Source organism: Macaca mulatta, chromosome 7 (genome assembly GCF_049350105.2).
Source record: "Macaca mulatta isolate MMU2019108-1 chromosome 7, T2T-MMU8v2.0, whole genome shotgun sequence".
Classification (NCBI taxonomy): domain Eukaryota; kingdom Metazoa; phylum Chordata; class Mammalia; order Primates; family Cercopithecidae; genus Macaca; species Macaca mulatta.
This window is the reverse complement of record NC_133412.1, coordinates 40,967,390-40,986,224: the sequence shown is the minus strand read 5'-3', so window position 1 is coordinate 40,986,224 and position 18,835 is coordinate 40,967,390. Positions and strand designations below refer to the sequence as shown.

General features: G+C 38.1%; 1 protein-coding gene across 1 annotated transcript in view; it reads left to right on the top strand.

The window, feature by feature from the left end:
* HERC1 (HECT and RLD domain containing E3 ubiquitin protein ligase family member 1) overlaps nt 1–18,835 on the top strand; it is a 224,019-nt gene that overhangs the window by 184,434 nt on the left and 20,750 nt on the right. The window contains exons 52-66 of the mRNA XM_077939543.1: nt 218–345; nt 1,384–1,511; nt 2,852–3,052; nt 4,603–4,733; nt 7,141–7,340; nt 8,036–8,141; nt 9,594–9,740; nt 10,086–10,187; nt 11,490–11,663; nt 12,871–13,164; nt 14,534–14,599; nt 14,774–14,899; nt 15,668–15,806; nt 17,170–17,351; nt 18,428–18,583. Of these exons, the coding sequence (XP_077795669.1) occupies nt 218–345; nt 1,384–1,511; nt 2,852–3,052; nt 4,603–4,733; nt 7,141–7,340; nt 8,036–8,141; nt 9,594–9,740; nt 10,086–10,187; nt 11,490–11,663; nt 12,871–13,164; nt 14,534–14,599; nt 14,774–14,899; nt 15,668–15,806; nt 17,170–17,351; nt 18,428–18,583 (2,280 nt within the window). The remainder of the gene's footprint in view (nt 1–217; nt 346–1,383; nt 1,512–2,851; nt 3,053–4,602; nt 4,734–7,140; nt 7,341–8,035; nt 8,142–9,593; nt 9,741–10,085; nt 10,188–11,489; nt 11,664–12,870; nt 13,165–14,533; nt 14,600–14,773; nt 14,900–15,667; nt 15,807–17,169; nt 17,352–18,427; nt 18,584–18,835) is intronic.

The window sequence follows — 18,835 nt, the reverse complement described above, 5'->3', positions numbered from 1 at the left end:
TGAACATGGGAGGTGGAGGTTGCAGTGAGCTGAGATTGAGCCACTGTATTCCAGTCTGGGCAACAGAGGAAGACTTCATCTCAGTAAAAGAAAAGAAAAGAATGGATGCTTTTCCTTTAATTTCATGGTAGATTTTTTAAAATTGGATACGACTTTTTCAAATAATAAAATCATTTGAATCAAGTATTACTAGACTTACCCGTTTCAACTTTTCTAGGTAATGACATGTGTTTGGTGTAATAAAAAAGGTCTTTTGGCTACAAGTGGCAATGATGGCACCATCCGCGTATGGAATGTTACCAAGAAGCAATATTCACTGCAACAGACCTGTGTGTTCAACAGATTGTGAGTGCTAACATTACATGTATACCATTTAAAATAAGAGAATCCTAAACATGCCTCATCTTGGTTGTGTTAATGTAATCATATTGTCACTAAAAGTTTTTGAAATTTTCTTTTAGATTACTATTACTGTATCTTCAGTGTGTATTTTTAGCTTTCCAGGATAACAATTCAGAAAACATAATTTTAAACCATCCGTATCTGGACTTAGAATTAAATCAAGATCTACTGGTAAATAAACATTCAGCTATGTAAAACAGTAGGCTAATTTGCCATAGGTCTTTAAGAGTTGTTTAGGAATTAGAGTAATTATATTGCTTCTGTATCAGAATGTAGCATTTTTAACAGTTTTTTTTGTTTATTTTTTGTTTTGTTTTGTTTTGTTTTGTGACGGAGTCTCACTCTGTTGCCTAGGCTAGAGTGCAGTGGTGCAATCTTGGCTCACCACAACCTCTGCCTCCCGGGTTCAAGCAATTCTCCTGCCTCAGCTTCCCAAGTAGCTGGGACTACAGGCACTCGCCATCATGCCCAGCTAAGTTTTGTATTTTTAGTAGAGATGGGATTTCACTATGTTGGCCAGGCTGGTCTCAAACTCCTGACCTCATGATCTGCCAGCCTCAGCCTCCCAAAATTCTGGGATTACAGTTGTGAGCCACTGCGCCCGGCTGCATTTTTAATAATTTTATAGCCAGCTGTAGCTATTTCTTTTCTGAAGACCTCCCAAGAGATTAGGCAAATAAGAATCAATGTCTTCTGAATAATAACCACCTGTACAACCCATACAAAATTCAAATGTGTTTATTGACAAGTTGTGTACTAATTAAATGAGGAAAAGTCTAATATCACTTTTTCATAATTCATTTTCACATGATGACAAATATTAATGAATGTGTAACTGTTAAATACTGCTAGCCAAGGTTTTGAAACAGAAGAATCAGTTATACACTCTAGTCTATGTGAAACCCTTATTTTAAGGTTTGAGGTTTAATTTACTTTTGAACGATGGGGATTAGAATTGCATACTTATCTGTTATATTCTAGGGAAGGGGATGCTGAGGAAAGCCTGGGATCACCCAGCGATCCAAGTTTCTCACCAGTTTCCTGGAGTATCAGTGGCAAATATCTAGCAGGCGCTTTGGAAAAGATGGTGAATATCTGGCAAGTTAATGGTAAGAGTCATGTAAACACTAGTAAACTGCTGAAACTAGTTTTTTAAAAACCTTCCTCTTAGGCTTCTGAACAGTGGTTTCTCTTCACCTTGAAACTCACAAGCCTTCCAACAACTTTGAAAATCTATGCCCTGTGTGCTTCAAATTAGAGAGGAAGTGCTCATTTATTGACTTTTCTTTCTGGGACTGTCAACTAACCTAGTAGTTATAAACTTAAATTTTTTTTCATGTACTGCTAAGTATTCAGAATAGGGTTTGAGGAGATGTAGTTGTCACTGAATTTTAAGCTATATATTCTTTTGAATTGCTTGAAATATTTCTATTATGTTTATTTTGTAGGTATAAATTCTTGTCAGTTTTTATTATTCCTCTCTGGAAAGTAAAAATAATTATTGTAATATTGAGCTTTTTAGTATTTTTGTTTGTTTTTTACATATTTGAGGAATAGCTGTTCTGTGTCACATATTTGAGGAATAGCTGTTCTGTCACATATTTGAGGAATAGCTAGCCTTAACTGCAGGTAAGTTTCTTATGCTAATCTGGTTATCAGTAATTGTTGAGAAAGGACTTAAGTGCTTGACATCTGTACATTCAGTGTTTTTTCTTTACACTCTCTTCTATAAAGGTACCATTTTGTCCTATTAATAGTTACAGATAGCCAGGCGTGATGACATGTGCCTGGAACCTTAGGGAATCAGGAGGCTGAGGCCCAAGGATTGCTTGGGCCTGGGAGTTTGAGGCTGCAGTGAGCCGTGATCATGCCACTGCACTCACTCCAACTTGGGCAATACAGCAAGACCCTCTCTCAAAAAAAAAAAAAAAAAAAAAATCAAAAAACAAACAAAAAAACCAGTTACAGAAAAACATTAATTTTATTTATTTATTTATTTTGACATGGAGTCTCACTCTGTCACTCAGGCTGGAGTGCAGTGGCGTGATCTCGGCTCACTGCAGCCTCCGCCTCCCAGATAGCTGGGACTACAGGCGTGCGCCACCATGCCTGGCCAATTTTTTTTGTAGTTTTAGTAGAGACGAGATTTCACCATGTTGGCTAGGCTGGTCTCGAACTCCTGACCTCAGGTAATCGACCTGCCTTGGCCTCCCAAAGTGCTAGGATTACAGGCATGAGCCACTGTGCCCAGCTGAAAAAGTTTAATTTTATGATCATATATAGTATATAAATGAAGGATCCTGCCTTCACAGTCTTATTTATTAGCAGGCTATTATGAAATTCGGAACTGCTTTGAGTGTGTTTTAGAATTAAGTAATATTTATTTTTGTTCCTTTTTTTTCTTTTTAATAATTAAGTAACAACTAGTCAACATTTTTTCCCTCTTTAGGAGGAAAAGGATTAGTAGATATTCAGCCTCATTGGGTATCTGCCCTGGCTTGGCCAGAAGAGGGTCCGGCTGCAGCCTGGTCAGGAGAGTCTCCAGAATTGTTGTTGGTGGGACGGATGGATGGATCTCTGGGACTGATTGAAGTTGTTGATGTGTCCACCATGCACCGTCGAGAATTGGAGCATTGCTATCGAAAGGATGGTAAATGACTGCACTTATGTCTAGTTGACAGAGTCTCCAACTTCCTTTCTAGACTTAGCTTTTTGGCACTTACTTTTAAAAATGCTAAGTGAATATTATCTTTGGTTTGTTTTCAAAATTTTCCAGTCATGTTTTAATTCTAATTAGTTGCTGAATTGAAAGATATTTATCTCCCAGCCCCCACCACACATCTCTGCCAAAATGAGATTTAATGGTATTATATTAGTCATTCATCTTTTGTGTGACTTAATATTTATAGCAGATTCCAAGTCTCCTTTGAAAGTTAGGACTGTCCAAGAGAAAAAAAGATCATCATCATTATTGATGGAGATGAAATTTTGTGTGTGTGTGTGTGTGTGTGTTTTTTTGTTTTGTTTTGTTTTTGTTTTTTTTTTTTTGAGAAGGAGTCTCACTCTGTTACCAGGCTGGAGTGCAGTGGTGTGATCTTGGCTCACTGCAACCTCTGACTCCCTGGTTCAAGCTATTCTCCTGCCTCAGCCTCCTGAGTAGCTGGGATTACAGGCATTCACCACCACGCCCAGCTAATTTTTGTATTTTTAGTAGAGACAAGGTTTCACCATGTTGGCCAGGATGGTCTTGATCTCCAGACCTTGTGATCCCCCTGCCTCGACCTCCCACAGTGCTGGGATTACAGGCGTGAGCCAATGCGCCTGGCTGAGATGAAATTGTCTTTAAAAAAATTAGTAAAATTGAAGTAATGGAGGAAGGGGGAAGAGGGGAATTCCTGGTCTGACAAGAGAGTAGGAAGTCTGCTTTCTTCTTACTGTGGTGTTCCTTTGAATATGAATGCATCTCACTAGGTTTTGTTGGTTGTCTGGGGGAAGTTGGGTAATTCAAAGGTCATAGTGCCTGCTTACATGGTATTCCATTAACAGAAGAGGTTTATTTTGTTTAGAAATAGGTAATACTTTGATAGGGTTGAAAAATTTAAGTTTTAAAACATATACAGTGAAAAGTCTTTCTCCCATCTGCTCAGTTCCCACACTCCCATTCTACCCTCACAGATACTGTTTTTACTTCTTTTGTAGCCTTTCAGTGTTACATATACTTAAAGAAGCAAATAGAAATATAGATTGTTAGAACAGAACATTTTGATAGAATGTGGAAACATACTGAATAGGGAATATTAAATCAGCAGAAAAAGAGATGTAATTTTCTTTCTGTGATTTGAATTATTTCACTTCTTAGTATCATGGTAGATTCTGGACCAAAAGGAAAGAACCTACGGTGACTTAAAATCAGCAAAGCAATTTAATTTTTGTCTTTATTTTTCAACAACCGCCTGAAAAAGAATGAAAGATTATAAATTAGGTAGTCCTTGTCACAGTTAAGTGACACTTTTAAGAAGTATGTTACGTGGAATCCCCACTGTACGCCTACATTTTGTCTAAATGCATTAAAGAGCTATTTGGAAACTTACTTGCAGTGGTTACATTATCATTATTTGTTTCAGTCTCTGTCTTTTAAGTCAGACAATGACAAATAATTCTCTTTTTCTTATTCTTTTTCTTTTGTTTTTATCATGTTAGTGTCTGTTACTTGCATTGCATGGTTCAGTGAAGACAGACCATTTGCTGTGGGATATTTTGATGGAAAATTATTACTGGGAACAAAGGAACCACTTGAGAAAGGAGGCATTGTTCTAATTGACGCACATAAGGTAAATGCATCTTTAAGAAACATAATTTTATGGGATACAAGTGCAATTTTGTTACATGCATAGATTACACAGTGGCGAAGTCAGAGATTTTAGGATATCCATCACCCAAATGACATACATTGTACCCATCAAGTAATCTCTCATAATCTACCCTCCTCCCAGCCCTCACCCTTCCAAGTCTTCTTTGTCTACCATTCCACACTCTAGGCCCATGTGTACACATGAGTTCCCTTTTCCCCACTTTCTTGCCAACAACTGTTGTTTTTTTGTCTTTTTAATAATAACCACTTAAAAGTGAAAAAAATCTAATATTTGTCTTTCTGTGTCTGACTTATTTCACTTAAGATAATGGGGTCCAGTTCCAACCATGTTGCTGTAAAATACCTGATTTCATTCTTTTTATGGCTGCATAGTATCCCATTGTTTATGTATACCACGTTTTCATTATCTGGTCATCCATTGATGGACACTTAGGTTGATTCCATATCTTTGGTATTGTGAGTGGTGCTGTGGTAAACATATGAGTGCAGGTATCTCTTTGAGGAAATGATTTATTTTCCTTTGGGTAGACACTCCGTAGTGGGATTGCTGGATCCAATGGTAGTTCTGTTTTTTGTTCATTGAGAAATCCCCATACTGTTTTTGATAGAGTTTGTACTAATTTACATTCCCACCAACAGTGTTTAAGAGCTCCCTTTTTGCCACTTTCTTGCCACCATCTGTTGTTTTTTGTCTTTTTAATAATAACCATCCTGACTGGGGTGAGATGATATCTCATTGTGGTTTTATTTTTTTATTTTTTTTAATTTAAATTTTTATTTTTTTAGATGGAGTCTAGCTTTGTCGCCCAGGCTGGAGTACAGTGGCGCAATCTTGGCTCACTGCAATTTCCACCCCCCAGGTTCAAGCAATTCTCCTGCCTCAGTCTCCTGAGTAGCTGGGATTACAGGTGCCCACCACCATTCCTGGCTAATTTTTATATTTTTGGTGGAGACAGAGTTTCACCATATTGGTCAGGCTGGTCTTGAGCTCCTGACCTCAAGTGATCTGCCCCCCTCAGCCTCCCAAAGTGCTGGATTACAGGCGTGAGCCAACGCTCATGGCTCATTGTGGGTTGAATTTGCTTTTCTCTGATGATGAGTGATATTGAGCATTTTTTCATATGCCTGTTGGCTATTTGTATATATTCTGGTAAAAGCATCTTTACCAGATAGTTGCTTTTTCTTGTTTCTTTTTTCCCCCTCCTGAGACGGAGTCTTGCCCTGTCACCCAGGCACAACCTCGGCTCACTGCAGCCTCCGCTTCCTGGGTTCAAGCAATTTTCCTGCCTCAGCCTCCTGAGTAGCTGGGATTACAGGTGCCTGCCACTACTCCCAGCTAATTTTTTTTTTTTTTTTTTTGTATTTTTACTAGAGACGGGGTTTCACCATGCTGGCCAGGCTGGTCTTGAATTCCTGACTTCATGATCCGCCCACCTCAGCCTCCCAAAGTGCTGGGATTACGGGCGTGAGCCCCGGCACCCAGCCTTCTTGGTTTTTTTTTTTTTTATTACTCTACTATTGCTTGATACTAGTTTCTTTTAAAAAATTTTTAACGTCAGTCAGTTATACCTTAATGTTCTATTATTGCACAAAATCTTTGGACAGTGGATATACATGGATAAGTCTATGCAAAAATAAATAACCCATGAAAGAGTAAAGCCAACACCCTGGGAATGATGGCTTTAAAGGTAAAGCCAATACCTCTCAAGGTGTCAGAATGCCTCCCAGTAATGTCAGAAATTCCATTCATGAAGAATGATTTTTTTTTTACCTTAAACAGAAGTTACCAATTCAGATATTTACAGGACCATCTAGGCGAATAGCATAAATGCATGAAACCAGGAAGCTGGAAGGTGTGGAAGAGGATTGAAAAATAAAAATAAAATCAGAAGAGCACAGTGATCACAACCATATAAACACAAAACATATCCCAGATTCTTATAAGTGTTTGCTGTTGAGGTGTGAGGGGTGCTTTTGTTTTAAGTCTCTTCTTTTTCATACTGTAATGATTACCAGTCAATAAGGATAACTCTTAATAAATACACATGCTAATGAGAGATAGCATTAGTCAGAATTTATCTGACTAATCCCTTTTTAGTCAGAATTTCATAATTTGTTCATCCTACTAACATTTGTTGAGCTTTAACAGCAGCAAATATATATGACACAGACTATATTAAAGGGTAAGTTGGTCTAGTGATTGGGAATGATATGGTAGCATCTGATTTGCATAAAATATTGATTTCAAAATAATTGAGTTATAGAAATATAGATGCTAAGAAACATAGGTTATATATTACTGAATTTAAGGTATTTGTGAAGGAAACATTACTCTGATTTTTTTTTTCTCTTCCTTCCATTTTAAGGATACTCTTATTAGCATGAAGTGGGACCCTACAGGTCATATTCTTATGACATGTGCCAAAGAAGACAGTGTGAAACTCTGGAGCTCTATTTCAGGATGCTGGCGCTGTCTACATTCACTCTGCCATCCCTCTATTGTAAATGGCATTGCTTGGTGCCGCCTTCCAGGGAAAGGATCCAAGTTGCAGTTACTGATGGCTACGTATGTTGTCAATTTGCATCTATGCGTCTTAGTTTTTATATTGGTATAGACTGTTATTTGCATTAAGTGTGGCTTCTCAGTAGTCTTAAAGAGTTTATTGCCAGTTACTATTCTTATAACGTGTAACATTATAAGATTACCTTGCTGGGCGCGGTGGCTCACGCCTGTAATCCCAGCACTTTGGGAGGCCGAGGCAGGCGGATCACGAAGTCAGGAGATCGAGACCATCCTGGCTAACACGGTGAAACCCCGTCTGTACTAAAAATATAAAAAATTAGCCAGGCGTGGTGACGGGCGCCTGTAGTCACAGCTACTCGGGGGGCTGAGGCAGGAGAATGGCGTGAACCCGGGAGGCAGAGGTTGCAGTGAGCAGAGATAACGCCACTGCACTCCGGCCTGGGTGACAGAGCGAGACTCCGTCTCCAAAAAAAAAAAAAAAAAAAAAGATTACCTCAGAGAAAAGAAAAAGCAGTAGTTGTCCAGTGTGAAACTTGGTATGTTATCTCCTTATCTCTGGGTGTGATGTTGTTAGAATATTGGCCTCGGTTATATTTCTTGTAAAAGATTGTATGTACTACAAGTAAGTTTAAAAAATAATGTAGTGGTTCTGTCAGATCTTAATTGATTGCAATTTGGAAATATTTTTACTTATGCATATTGACTTGTTTTGGTTTTATGTAATCAATTTTTTTAAGTGGCTGTCAGAGTGGTTTAGTATGTGTTTGGCGCATTCCGCAAGATACTACACAGACCAGTGTGACTAGTGCAGAAGGATGGTGGGACCAGGAATCAAATTGCCAGGTAACATTCTGATGTTTTTGAAGACTTTATCTGAAACTATGGAAAATATATTACATCAAAGTAATTCTCCCTTTGTTTACTAAAAAAATCATTACCATATCCCAAAGGGCAAGATCCATTGGGAAATATAAGTAATTGTCATCCTGAATTAGCTTAATTTTTTATAAATCAGAGATACCATAATTACTTAGTCAAATGAGATATTCCATACATATTAAGTGGTGAGTGTTACTGTGATAGTGGATATAATTAATACTACAGATAGACAAGTCATAAGTTGTTAGTACATTAAAGCAGAAACTCCATGGGAGCACATCCATCCAAAGAATCTCCAGCTGATGCCAGAATCCTTGCTATGGAGAATGATTTGTTTACATTAAACAGAAGTTACAAATTTATATATTTAGAGAGCCCTCTAGGCAAGTAACATAAATTCATGAGGCTAGGGTCAGAAGGTTTGGAGAGGGCAAAAAAACAAAAACAGAAAAAAAACGAAGAAGCATACATGCTTTATATAAAGGCACACAGCTGATTGTCAGTTTCCAGAATTAAGAGCCTGTTGTTACCAGATTGTTTTATTTTTTTTCTGTAGATGCTAAGAATCCAGTGTTTAAGTAAAATCTCCCAATAGTGAACATTGGCACCTAACTTAAAATTGTTTAAAACACTGAGTGGCCAGTCAGATTGCATCTCTGAGCTACCAGTTTGTAACTTCTGTTGCCTTCCTTTTGCTCACGATACCCTTGGAAGAAATACACTTTACATCATCTTTGGGTAATGAATATATCTAGTATTATGTTGTCATAACTGAAAGGAAGAAGGAGCTTAAGGGTGGAGAGAAAGGGTGAAGAGGGAGGGAAGGAGTAGCCAACTCACTAATAGGAGAATATCACAGAATATCACAGCAGTGGAGGTAGGAGTACTACAGATAAGTCTGGTTTTACTCTTTGTGCTGGAGGGTAACCCTATAGACAGGCCTTACCTATGTCACTTCTAAAGCCTGCAGAACAAATGTGTGACAGACAGAACCATCAGCCGACAAAAAGAGAAATCTATTTATGTAGAGTCAGCATGTGCAGTTCACAAATGTTAGGGTATAAAAATGAAAATTACATGAAGTGAAAATTAAAAAAATAAAACACTGGTTACAAAGTAGTCAGAATTTTCCTGTCTCTGAGGGATAATTAGAACTTTGAGATGTTATTTCTGTAGTTTGAAGACTGGAAAACTAGTTTAGAAATATATTTTTTTAAAAAAGATGAAAGTCAGCTTCAACAAAGGAGAATCAGATATTTTATTATTGATTCAGTCAAGCTAACGATCCTTTATGAGGAAAATTCTCTCCCCCTTGCCAATTTTATTCTGAAATATAAAATTTCCAAGAGTGAATGATAAATCTTGAACTTATAATTTATCTTTATTTTAATGCATGTTAAAAATAATGAATTTCAGGATGGATGTAGGAAATCGTCAGGAGCCAAGTGTGTTTATCAGCTGCGGGGACACATCACTCCTGTTCGGACTGTTGCCTTTAGTTCTGATGGGTTGGCCCTGGTGTCTGGTGGACTAGGTGGGCTCATGAACATTTGGTCTTTAAGGGTAAGAGCATAGATTTTATTTATATGTTAAGGAATATTTTGACATTAACTTAAACACATATGATAAAAATTAACCAATCCTAGAAACATTTTATATAGTAATCTCTTGAATGCTGAAGAAACTTCTTTCAGAATGCTCTGCCCTTACATTTTTCTTACTAATGATAAGTATTTTTAAAATCAGCTGGGTCCTAGAAAATGAGGTAGTAGGTATGTGATTGGACATTGCTGAATTTAGCTAAAATGTAGACTTTAGAATATGTTTTTGTCAATGTGAAGTATAAACTTAAATGTAAATTATACCTAAAGTTCAATGATCTGTATTGGTAAATATATCTCATTTTAGGATGGCTCTGTCTTGCAAACTGTTGTGATAGGCTCTGGAGCTATTCAGACCACAGTATGGATTCCAGAAGTTGGAGTAGCTGCTTGCTCAAATAGATCAAAGGTAATATTGTAGTTATATCAAATGATGGGGTGTAACCTTGTAAGGAACTTTAGAAATCATAATATAACCCCCTCACTTTATGGAGGAGAAACCTGATATCCAGAGGGATTACTGCTTGTCCAAAACAGTCCAACTATTTAGTAGCAGAAGGAGAATTAGAACTTAAGTCTTCTGCTTAACTTTTTCTACTGCACCCCATGCTTCGGCGACAGTGCTTAGATGTTGAACAATTTCATTTCCGTTGGAAGTGATGAAGTAGATTTTGACTTTCTGCCATGATTTTTGACAATAGCACTAAACTATCTCAAGGCTGGGCACAGTGGCTCATGCCTGTAATTCCACCACTTTGAGGAGGCCGGGGTGGGCAGATTGCCTGAGGTCAGGAGTTCAAGACCAGCCTGGCCAACATAGTGAAACCCATCTCTACTAAAAATACAAAAATTAGCCAGGCGTGGTGGCAAATGCCTATAGTCTCAGCTACTTGGAAGGCTGAGGCAGGAGAATTACTTGAACTCAGGAGGCAGAGGTTTCAGTGAGCCAAGATTGCGCCATTGTACTCCAACCTGGGCGACAGAGCGAGAGCCCATCCCAAAGGAAAAAAAAACGATCTCAAACAAATTTTCCCTGGAAAGAAGCAGCATTGCAAAGCCATTTAACTAAGCATACAAAATATATCTTGGCTTTCGAATTTAATATTCTAGGAAAAATGCTGGTCCCCTGCTGTGAAGTAATTCTATGATACAACATTATTCCCTACAGTATTATTTTTCATACCCTTAAAGATTAGAGCCAATGTGCCGATTTAATTTACATTTTATATGGTTAAATGATGTTAAAATAAGCTGTAAACCTTCATGAAAGGTTCTACTGAAAGTAAAATGTAGAATCAGACCCTAGGCAGTAGTGGCCTGTGCAGAATAAGCCATAGAGCCAGAGTTAAAGCAGTGCTACCTCTTTTGCAGCTATCCTTGTAGTCATGTCAGACATGACTTTTGAAATATACTAGATACCTTATTCTGCAAGTTCTGAAGAAATAGTTAATAATTGACGTTATTTCCTTTTAAAGTACCAGCTAATCTGAGGTAGTTCACAAATTTTATTATAGCTCATTATTTTTTACTTAGACAAAGTTTAGGATATTTTGAAGTTCCATAGGCATTAAAAGTATAGCCTTTTTGGATATACAGTATCCAAAAAGCAAAGATGTCCCAGTTACTAGAAGGAATTTCACAGATGAAATGGTGATAGCATTATTTTTTATTTAAACAAATTTATCATGTGGCATGATTTATTTTCAACCAGGATGTTTTGGTCGTGAATTGTACAGCAGAATGGGCAGCTGCCAATCACGTTTTGGCAACCTGTCGGACAGCACTGAAACAGCAGGGTGTTCTGGGATTGAACATGGCTCCCTGCATGAGAGCATTTCTGGAGCGGCTCCCCATGATGCTTCAGGAGCAGTATGCCTACGAAAAGGTAACTCATTACACTCACTCCTAGAGATCCACAGATACTCAGTGCTTTCAATTTGATTATAACCTTGAACTTATCCCTTAAGAGCGTGAGGTCTGAGGAAAATAAGTGGGGCTATTTGGGCAGAATCAAATGAAGGTAAGTCATGCCTAAAAGAGTTGTTCAGCAACCCTAAGTCTATTCTTGCTTTATTTTCACCAGAGTAAAATAAGGAAACAAACAAACACCAAGTTTGTATTACTGTTTTTCAGATTTATTCACTCCAAAGCTTCTTAAAATACCTATGCAGCAGAATACCATCTTCCCTTTTCTGACCCACACATATATCTATTTTTATATGGCTTGGCCATTCCAAAGTTGAGGGATAGGGATGGATGCGGGTATCAGAGTGAACATTGTCTCCACTTCTCGGATAAATCTTTGTGGAAAATTTAGTGGAAGAGCTATGTTGAATTAATTGAGTAGGGTCATTGAATACTGGAATGAGGAATTATAGCATTTGAACTTGTCCAGACAGAGATCCTAAAGTAGCCTGTCTTCCAGCCCTCAGTAGTCACAGTGTACTGACCCCAGCAGAACTCTTTGATTTTTTTTTTCTTCTTTTTTTGCCAAACTACATTAATGTAATCAGCTGTTACCACACCCAGTTAATTTCACTAACCTATTTGCTCAAGTTTTCTTTTCTGAATCACTCAGGCTCCACAACTAGGGAATGCCATGGAAGAAGAAAGGATTTTCCTTTGATAGCTACCAGGATTCTTTTGTAAAGGAGGAAAGTGAGAAGAACAGATCTCTGTAGTTTAATAGTTACCTGCTTTTTTTTCCAATCAAGAAAAACCGTGATGAAAGTGTACTATATGCAGTGTGATATCTTAGATTGGATCCTGGAGCAGAAAACGAGTATTAATAGGAAAACTGAGGAAAACCAAATCAAGTTCTGTGGTTTAGTTAGTATTGTACCAATGTTAGTTTGTTAGTTTTGATAAATGTGCCGGGGTTGTATAAGATGTTAACATTAGATAAAGTTGGGTGAAGGGTATACAGCAATTCTCGGTACTGTCTGTACAACTCTAAATCTAAATTTATTTCCTAGCAAAAAGCTTAAACAGTAAACTTCAAAAATAAGACTCCAGACTTTCAGACTACAGTAGGTTAATTTAGAATATTTGGCACAAACTTTTCGACATAACATCCTTGTATTTTCTTTTAGCCTCATGTGGTTTGTGGCGACCAGCTTGTTCACAGCCCCTATATGCAATGCTTGGCTTCCCTTGCTGTGGGACTTCATCTGGATCAGCTGTTGTGTAACCCTCCAGTGCCACCACACCACCAGAACTGTCTCCCTGACCCTGCATCCTGGAATCCAAATGAATGGGCCTGGTTAGAATGTTTCTCAACCACTATAAAGGCTGCTGAAGCCCTGACCAATGGAGCCCAGTTTCCAGAATCTTTTACCGTTCCAGATCTAGAACCTGTTCCAGAGGATGAACTTGTATTTCTAATGGTAAATGTACTGTGAGCTGCTATTATTTGCAGCTGAGATTTTATCATGGGTATTTGGCATATAGCAGACCCCTAGTAAGTCTTTGCTAGTATGAATGGCTAGAAGTTAAGAGAAGTGGAAAATATTTTTCTTTCAGATAGTCACTTTCAATCTGATGGCAGGCCTCTATAGTGGCAGGAATTGGTAATGTAAGCACTGTTGAACTCTTGTAAACCTGCCAGCTCTCAATGACATAGTCCCATGTTTTCTCACTTTCTTTTGTCCATAGGTACTTTGTTAGTGCCTTACCTGTAAATATCTTAGCATCTTTTCCTGGTCATCTTGTGGGTTATATGCCACATATAGATTCTAATTTGTTTGGCATTTCAAGCAAGTCTTTAATTAGCATCAAATAAAATATAAAAGAGCATCCTGATTGTCATTTCATTCTGATTGTATTTGAGAGTATATACTGTAGAAACTGTGACATAGATAAAATACCTGTGTAGACTACAGGCCAGCACATGATCTAACAACCTCTTTGTATACTTAAGATTTATGTATACAAACATTTGGATAGATAACTATTAACACAATGTGGAACAGATAAATATAAATTGAGTAAAATTATGTAACTGTAGTCATGTATCACTTAATGACAGGGATATGTTCTGAGAAATGCATTGTTAGGCATTCTTGACACTGGGAATATCATAGAGTGCATAGTACTTACCCAAATCTAGGTGATATAGCCTACTTACACAAGACTATATGGTATAGTCTGATTACTCCTAGGCTACAAACCTGTATGGAATGTTACTGTATTCAGTGCTCTAGGCAGTTGTAACACAATGGTAATTATTTGTGTATGTAAACATAGAAGGTGTAATAAAAATAAGGTTTTATAATCTTATGAAACCATCTTCATACATGCAGTTTGTTGTTGACTGAAATGTCATGTGGCACAAAAGTATAGAATATTGTAATCAGAAAATGTCCTTCTAAGCCCATTTGGCCCAACTCTGTAATTTTGTAGATGAGGAAGCTGAAGCCCAGAAAGGTGAAGTGATTTGCCCACAGCTACACAAAGAGTTTATAGGGGTGTGGGGTCCTGCTCATGACCTTTTACCTGTGGGTGTTCAGAAAACACATGGCTAGCTTTGAATCACCAGTACTGTAGTGATAGTGATAGTGAAAGTGTTTATAATAAAGGGAAATACAATGCATAAAATCAAGTTTGACATAATTATAAAACTGCTCTTAATTTCTCATGATATTACCATGTTCTTTTTTGGAAATAAGACTTAATAATTAGAAGAGCACTTTCTTGTTAATAGCCGCTGAATCTTGCCTAAGCAGAATTGATCATTATGTATCCCCTGTTTTTCAGGATAACAGTAAATGGATTAATGGCATGGATGAACAAATTATGTCTTGGGCAACTTCCAGACCTGAGGTCAGTAAAGATGAAGATAACTGTATAATGATTCTCAGTTAGTGTTTTGATTCTAAATGCTTGTGCATTTGTACCCTGGTGTCTCCCATACAGGCTGGCACACACTTGGTACTTAGTACATGGCTGTTTTAGTGAATGGATGACTCTAATTTTGAGATGATTGTGGTTTTCTAGGACTGGCACCTGGGAGGTAAATGTGATGTCTACTTATGGGGTGCTGGTAGGCATGGACAGCTGGCAGAAGCTGGAAGAAATGTAATGGTACCTGCAGCAGCTCCCTCATTCTCACAGGCCCAACAGGTAACTAACAGGGTAAAAAATAGAAAAGAAACATGGGAACTGAAAATTCTAATTCTTTTGCTTGTCTTATTGTGGGATAAAGCTTGTCCGTTTCGTAATCTATTGTGAGGAATCATTAGAGAAAGTCATGATATATAGCTTTCAAATAAAAACTTGCTGTGGTTTTTATCAGACTTAAGAAGTTAACAAATTTCTAAATTTTTCTTCAAGTTTAATGAACTAACATCATGATGCATTAGGCCTGCCCAGTATGTATTTCTAGCAGTTCAGATACTCCTAATTAGTGATTTTCTCTTTGGGGCTATAAACTTCCTAGGATCTTTAGCCAGATTTTATCGACCACTCCCCTTTTCTAATAATCCTGGTACGACATAGCGCCAAACCCTTCTCGAGGTCACTGCTTTGTCTTTTGCTCTTCTCTACCTCAGCTAGTCCCAGATTGCATGACTCATTCTTATGTATGAGTTTCTGCTTCTTTCTAGCCCAGTCTTTAATATTTCTCCATTACCCCTTCCTTTTTCTTTCGTCCATTTTGTTGTTCTAAACTCTTTTAAATAGATGAATCTCATACATCTTTTGGTTAAATAAGCAGTTTTGTAGTCATCAAGGAGTTAAGGGACTACATGGTTATATCAACTCTTCCCTTTCAGTAAAGGGATAAAAAAATTATAAAGGCATTCTATGTATATGTGGAATCATTTCAAGTGCTTGCATGTTGAAGCAATATAATATAATAAAAAAATATTTAATTCTGTGTTTTTGTACTAGGTCATTTGTGGTCAGAATTGTACCTTTGTCATCCAGGCCAATGGCACAGTGTTGGCTTGTGGGGAAGGAAGTTATGGCAGATTAGGACAAGGAAATTCAGATGACCTTCATGTACTGACAGTTATTTCAGCCTTACAAGGTAAAATTGTCCTTAGTTAAAAGATGGTTAGAACCTATGGCCTAATGTAGGTTTGGTCATACAAACCTTTGCCCTTCTCCAACCTTTGCTAGATAAAATCATATTATCGGGTCTTCACTTACATTTAAATCCTTGTTTAGGCACGTGTACAGCCTTAATTTCCATATTTTAAGCTATATTGCAAGTTACTTATCATACAATGCTAGAATTCAATGAAATATAAATAACACTTTTTGAGACCCACTGAAGATTGTAAACAAATGCTTAAAAATTGCAAAAGTGTAAGTAGGCAGATGTTAATAGCAGTAGCAATCATGCATGTGTTTCATTAAAATTAAATATCAGTTTATATGGAAATCTACAAATGTGCTAAAGACTTTAAAGGACATCTTTATCAGAGTTCTGTGTGACTTGGAGAAAGAACACTTTGGAGAAACCACCGTACATGCTCCCGGCTTGCTCATTAACTGAACTCATAGTGACTCTGAAGCCTACAAAGAGAGCACAGACGGTTTTTTACGTAAAAGCATACAAGTAACTGAGTTCAAAGCAAGTTCCTGGAAGCTCAGGTTCTTTCTATTGTGATCTGGGTGTGAAGAGCACAGCAGTAGAGATGAGAATGTGTGCTGGGTTCCTGTGGGTTCTACTGGTCCTTGGCTCTGGGACATTGCACAAACTACGAGACCTCTTTGTGACTCAGTTTTCCCAATTGTAAAAATGGGGTGTTAGTATCTGTTTCATAGGTTCTATGTGAAAGTAGAAAATGAGATAAACCATGTAAAGCATTTATGGGAGTGGCTAGAGCATAGCCAGTCATTAATGACTGTAACTATTGCTGTCATCCTCCTTTTCCTTATCATCATCATTATTTTAGGTGACTATTCCCAGTTTTGCCAGGTTATGGCTACAAATTCAATTTAAAACTAAAGAAATTGGGTCAGGCACTGTGGCTCACACCTGTAAACCCAGCACTTTGGGAGGCTGAGGCGGGCAGATCATTTGATGTCAGGAGTTCATGACCAGCCTGGCCAACATGGTGATACCCTGTCTCTGCTAAAAATGTAAAAATTAGCCAGGTGTGGTGACACGTGCCTATAATCCCAGCTACTCAGGAGGCTGAGGCAAGAGAATTGCTTGAACCCGGGAGGTGGAGGTTGCAGTGAGCCGTGATCACACCACTGCACTCCAGCCTGGGTGATAGAGTGAGACTCCGTCTTAAAAAAAAAAAAAAAGGAATGAAATTATTCTTATTTTCATAGTACCATTTCAGTGCTTTTTGATTGAGGGCATTCAGTAGCAGCTGCAAGTAAAGAGGAGCGTTTTAACATCCAGTGACTCCTATTGGGTTTCTGTTTTGTTTCAGGCTTTGTGGTGACCCAGCTGGTGACTTCCTGTGGTTCTGATGGGCACTCTATGGCCCTAACTGAAAGTGGTGAGGTCTTTAGCTGGGGAGATGGTGACTATGGTAAACTTGGCCATGGGAACAGCGACAGGCAGCGGCGGCCCAGGCAGATCGAGGCCTTACAAGGAGAAGAAGTGGTGCAGGTCAGGCAGGAAATGGATAAGTTTGCCTTTCATTGTAAATATACTAGTTATTGAATAGGTTTCTTAAAATTAGGTAACAGAAAATATAGTAAAAATACGTTACACTCTCATTATAAGAGATCCATTGGTTTTGGATGTTCAGATTCATTCTTGAGCTTGTCAGAAGTTTGAATGGGCTTTGGTGTTAGCATTGGTCTTGTTAGTATGGGTGAGAATGGTCTTTTTCCTGAGCCAACTGGTTGGCCCAGACTGAGGTGCTGCAGGCCCTTGGAAGGAATATTGTGTGGTTTAACTTCTGCCACACAGTTCTTAATACACAGATAAGTGGAAAACTTTGCTTTTAACCTATTATTTTTGTTACAAAAGCTAAGTTCATTTGCATTTTCTGGAAAATAGTGTTCTAAAATAATACTGTAAAATGGCATAGCACCTTATAGTTTACAAACGATTTCCCCATTTATTATCTCATTTAGTGTAGGTCATCTGTACACAGCTGAAGAGTAGCAGTAGTTATTCCAGGGTATGCTGTTCAGCTTGGGCTTCCTGAGACTGTTGAGACAGATCAGACTTGGGAGAGCAGGAGAGCAACTTGGGCAGATCAGTGTACCAGTTGACCGGATGCAGTGGCTTATGCCTATAATCCTAGCACTTTGGGAGTACAACACAAGAGGATTGCTTGAGGCCAGGAGTTTGAGACCAGCCTAAACAACATAGCAAGGCCCTGTCTCTACAAAAAAATAAAAATAGAAATAAATAGCCAGACGTGGTAGCACATGCCTGTAGTCCCAGCTACTTGGGAGGCTGAGGTGGGAGGATTGCTTGAGCCCAGGAGTTCAGGGCTGCAGTGAGCTGTGATCATACCACTGCACTCCAGCCTAGGTGACAGAGTAAGACACTGTCTCTTTAAAATTAAAATTTTTAAAAAAATTTTTTTAAAAAGCGTTGGGCTTTGAAGATTCAGTTTTCAGTGAAGTTTATGTAAAGTTTATTGCTACATTAATACCAAAAATGGCAGATCTACGTTTTTCTTAGTTTCCCTTCTTAAAAGTTTTTTTTTCTCCTTGGTTCTGTCTTAGATGTCTTGTGGCTTCAAGCACTCAGCAGTGGTCACTTCAGATGGCAAACTGTTTACCTTTGGGAATGGTGACTATGGTCGTCTGGGTCTTGGAAATACCTCTAACAAAAAACTTCCAGAGAGAGTGACTGCACTGGAGGGATATCAGATTGGACAGGCATGGAATAAATCAAGATATTCTAGCTGATCATTGTTTCTCAGTTCTTCTGTGTTCACTTAGATACCCTCAGGAAGATCAGGATCACCAGTTGTACCTAACCTCATGTACATTTTGTTATGGTCTAATTGATAAGTTTAACTGTTTCCCAATGTGAAATTCATGTTTTAAGTCAATTTAAGTTTGTTTGTATGACAAACCAACAAATGTAACCCTTATTTCAGGATGTGAATATTTTTAAACCCCCCTTCA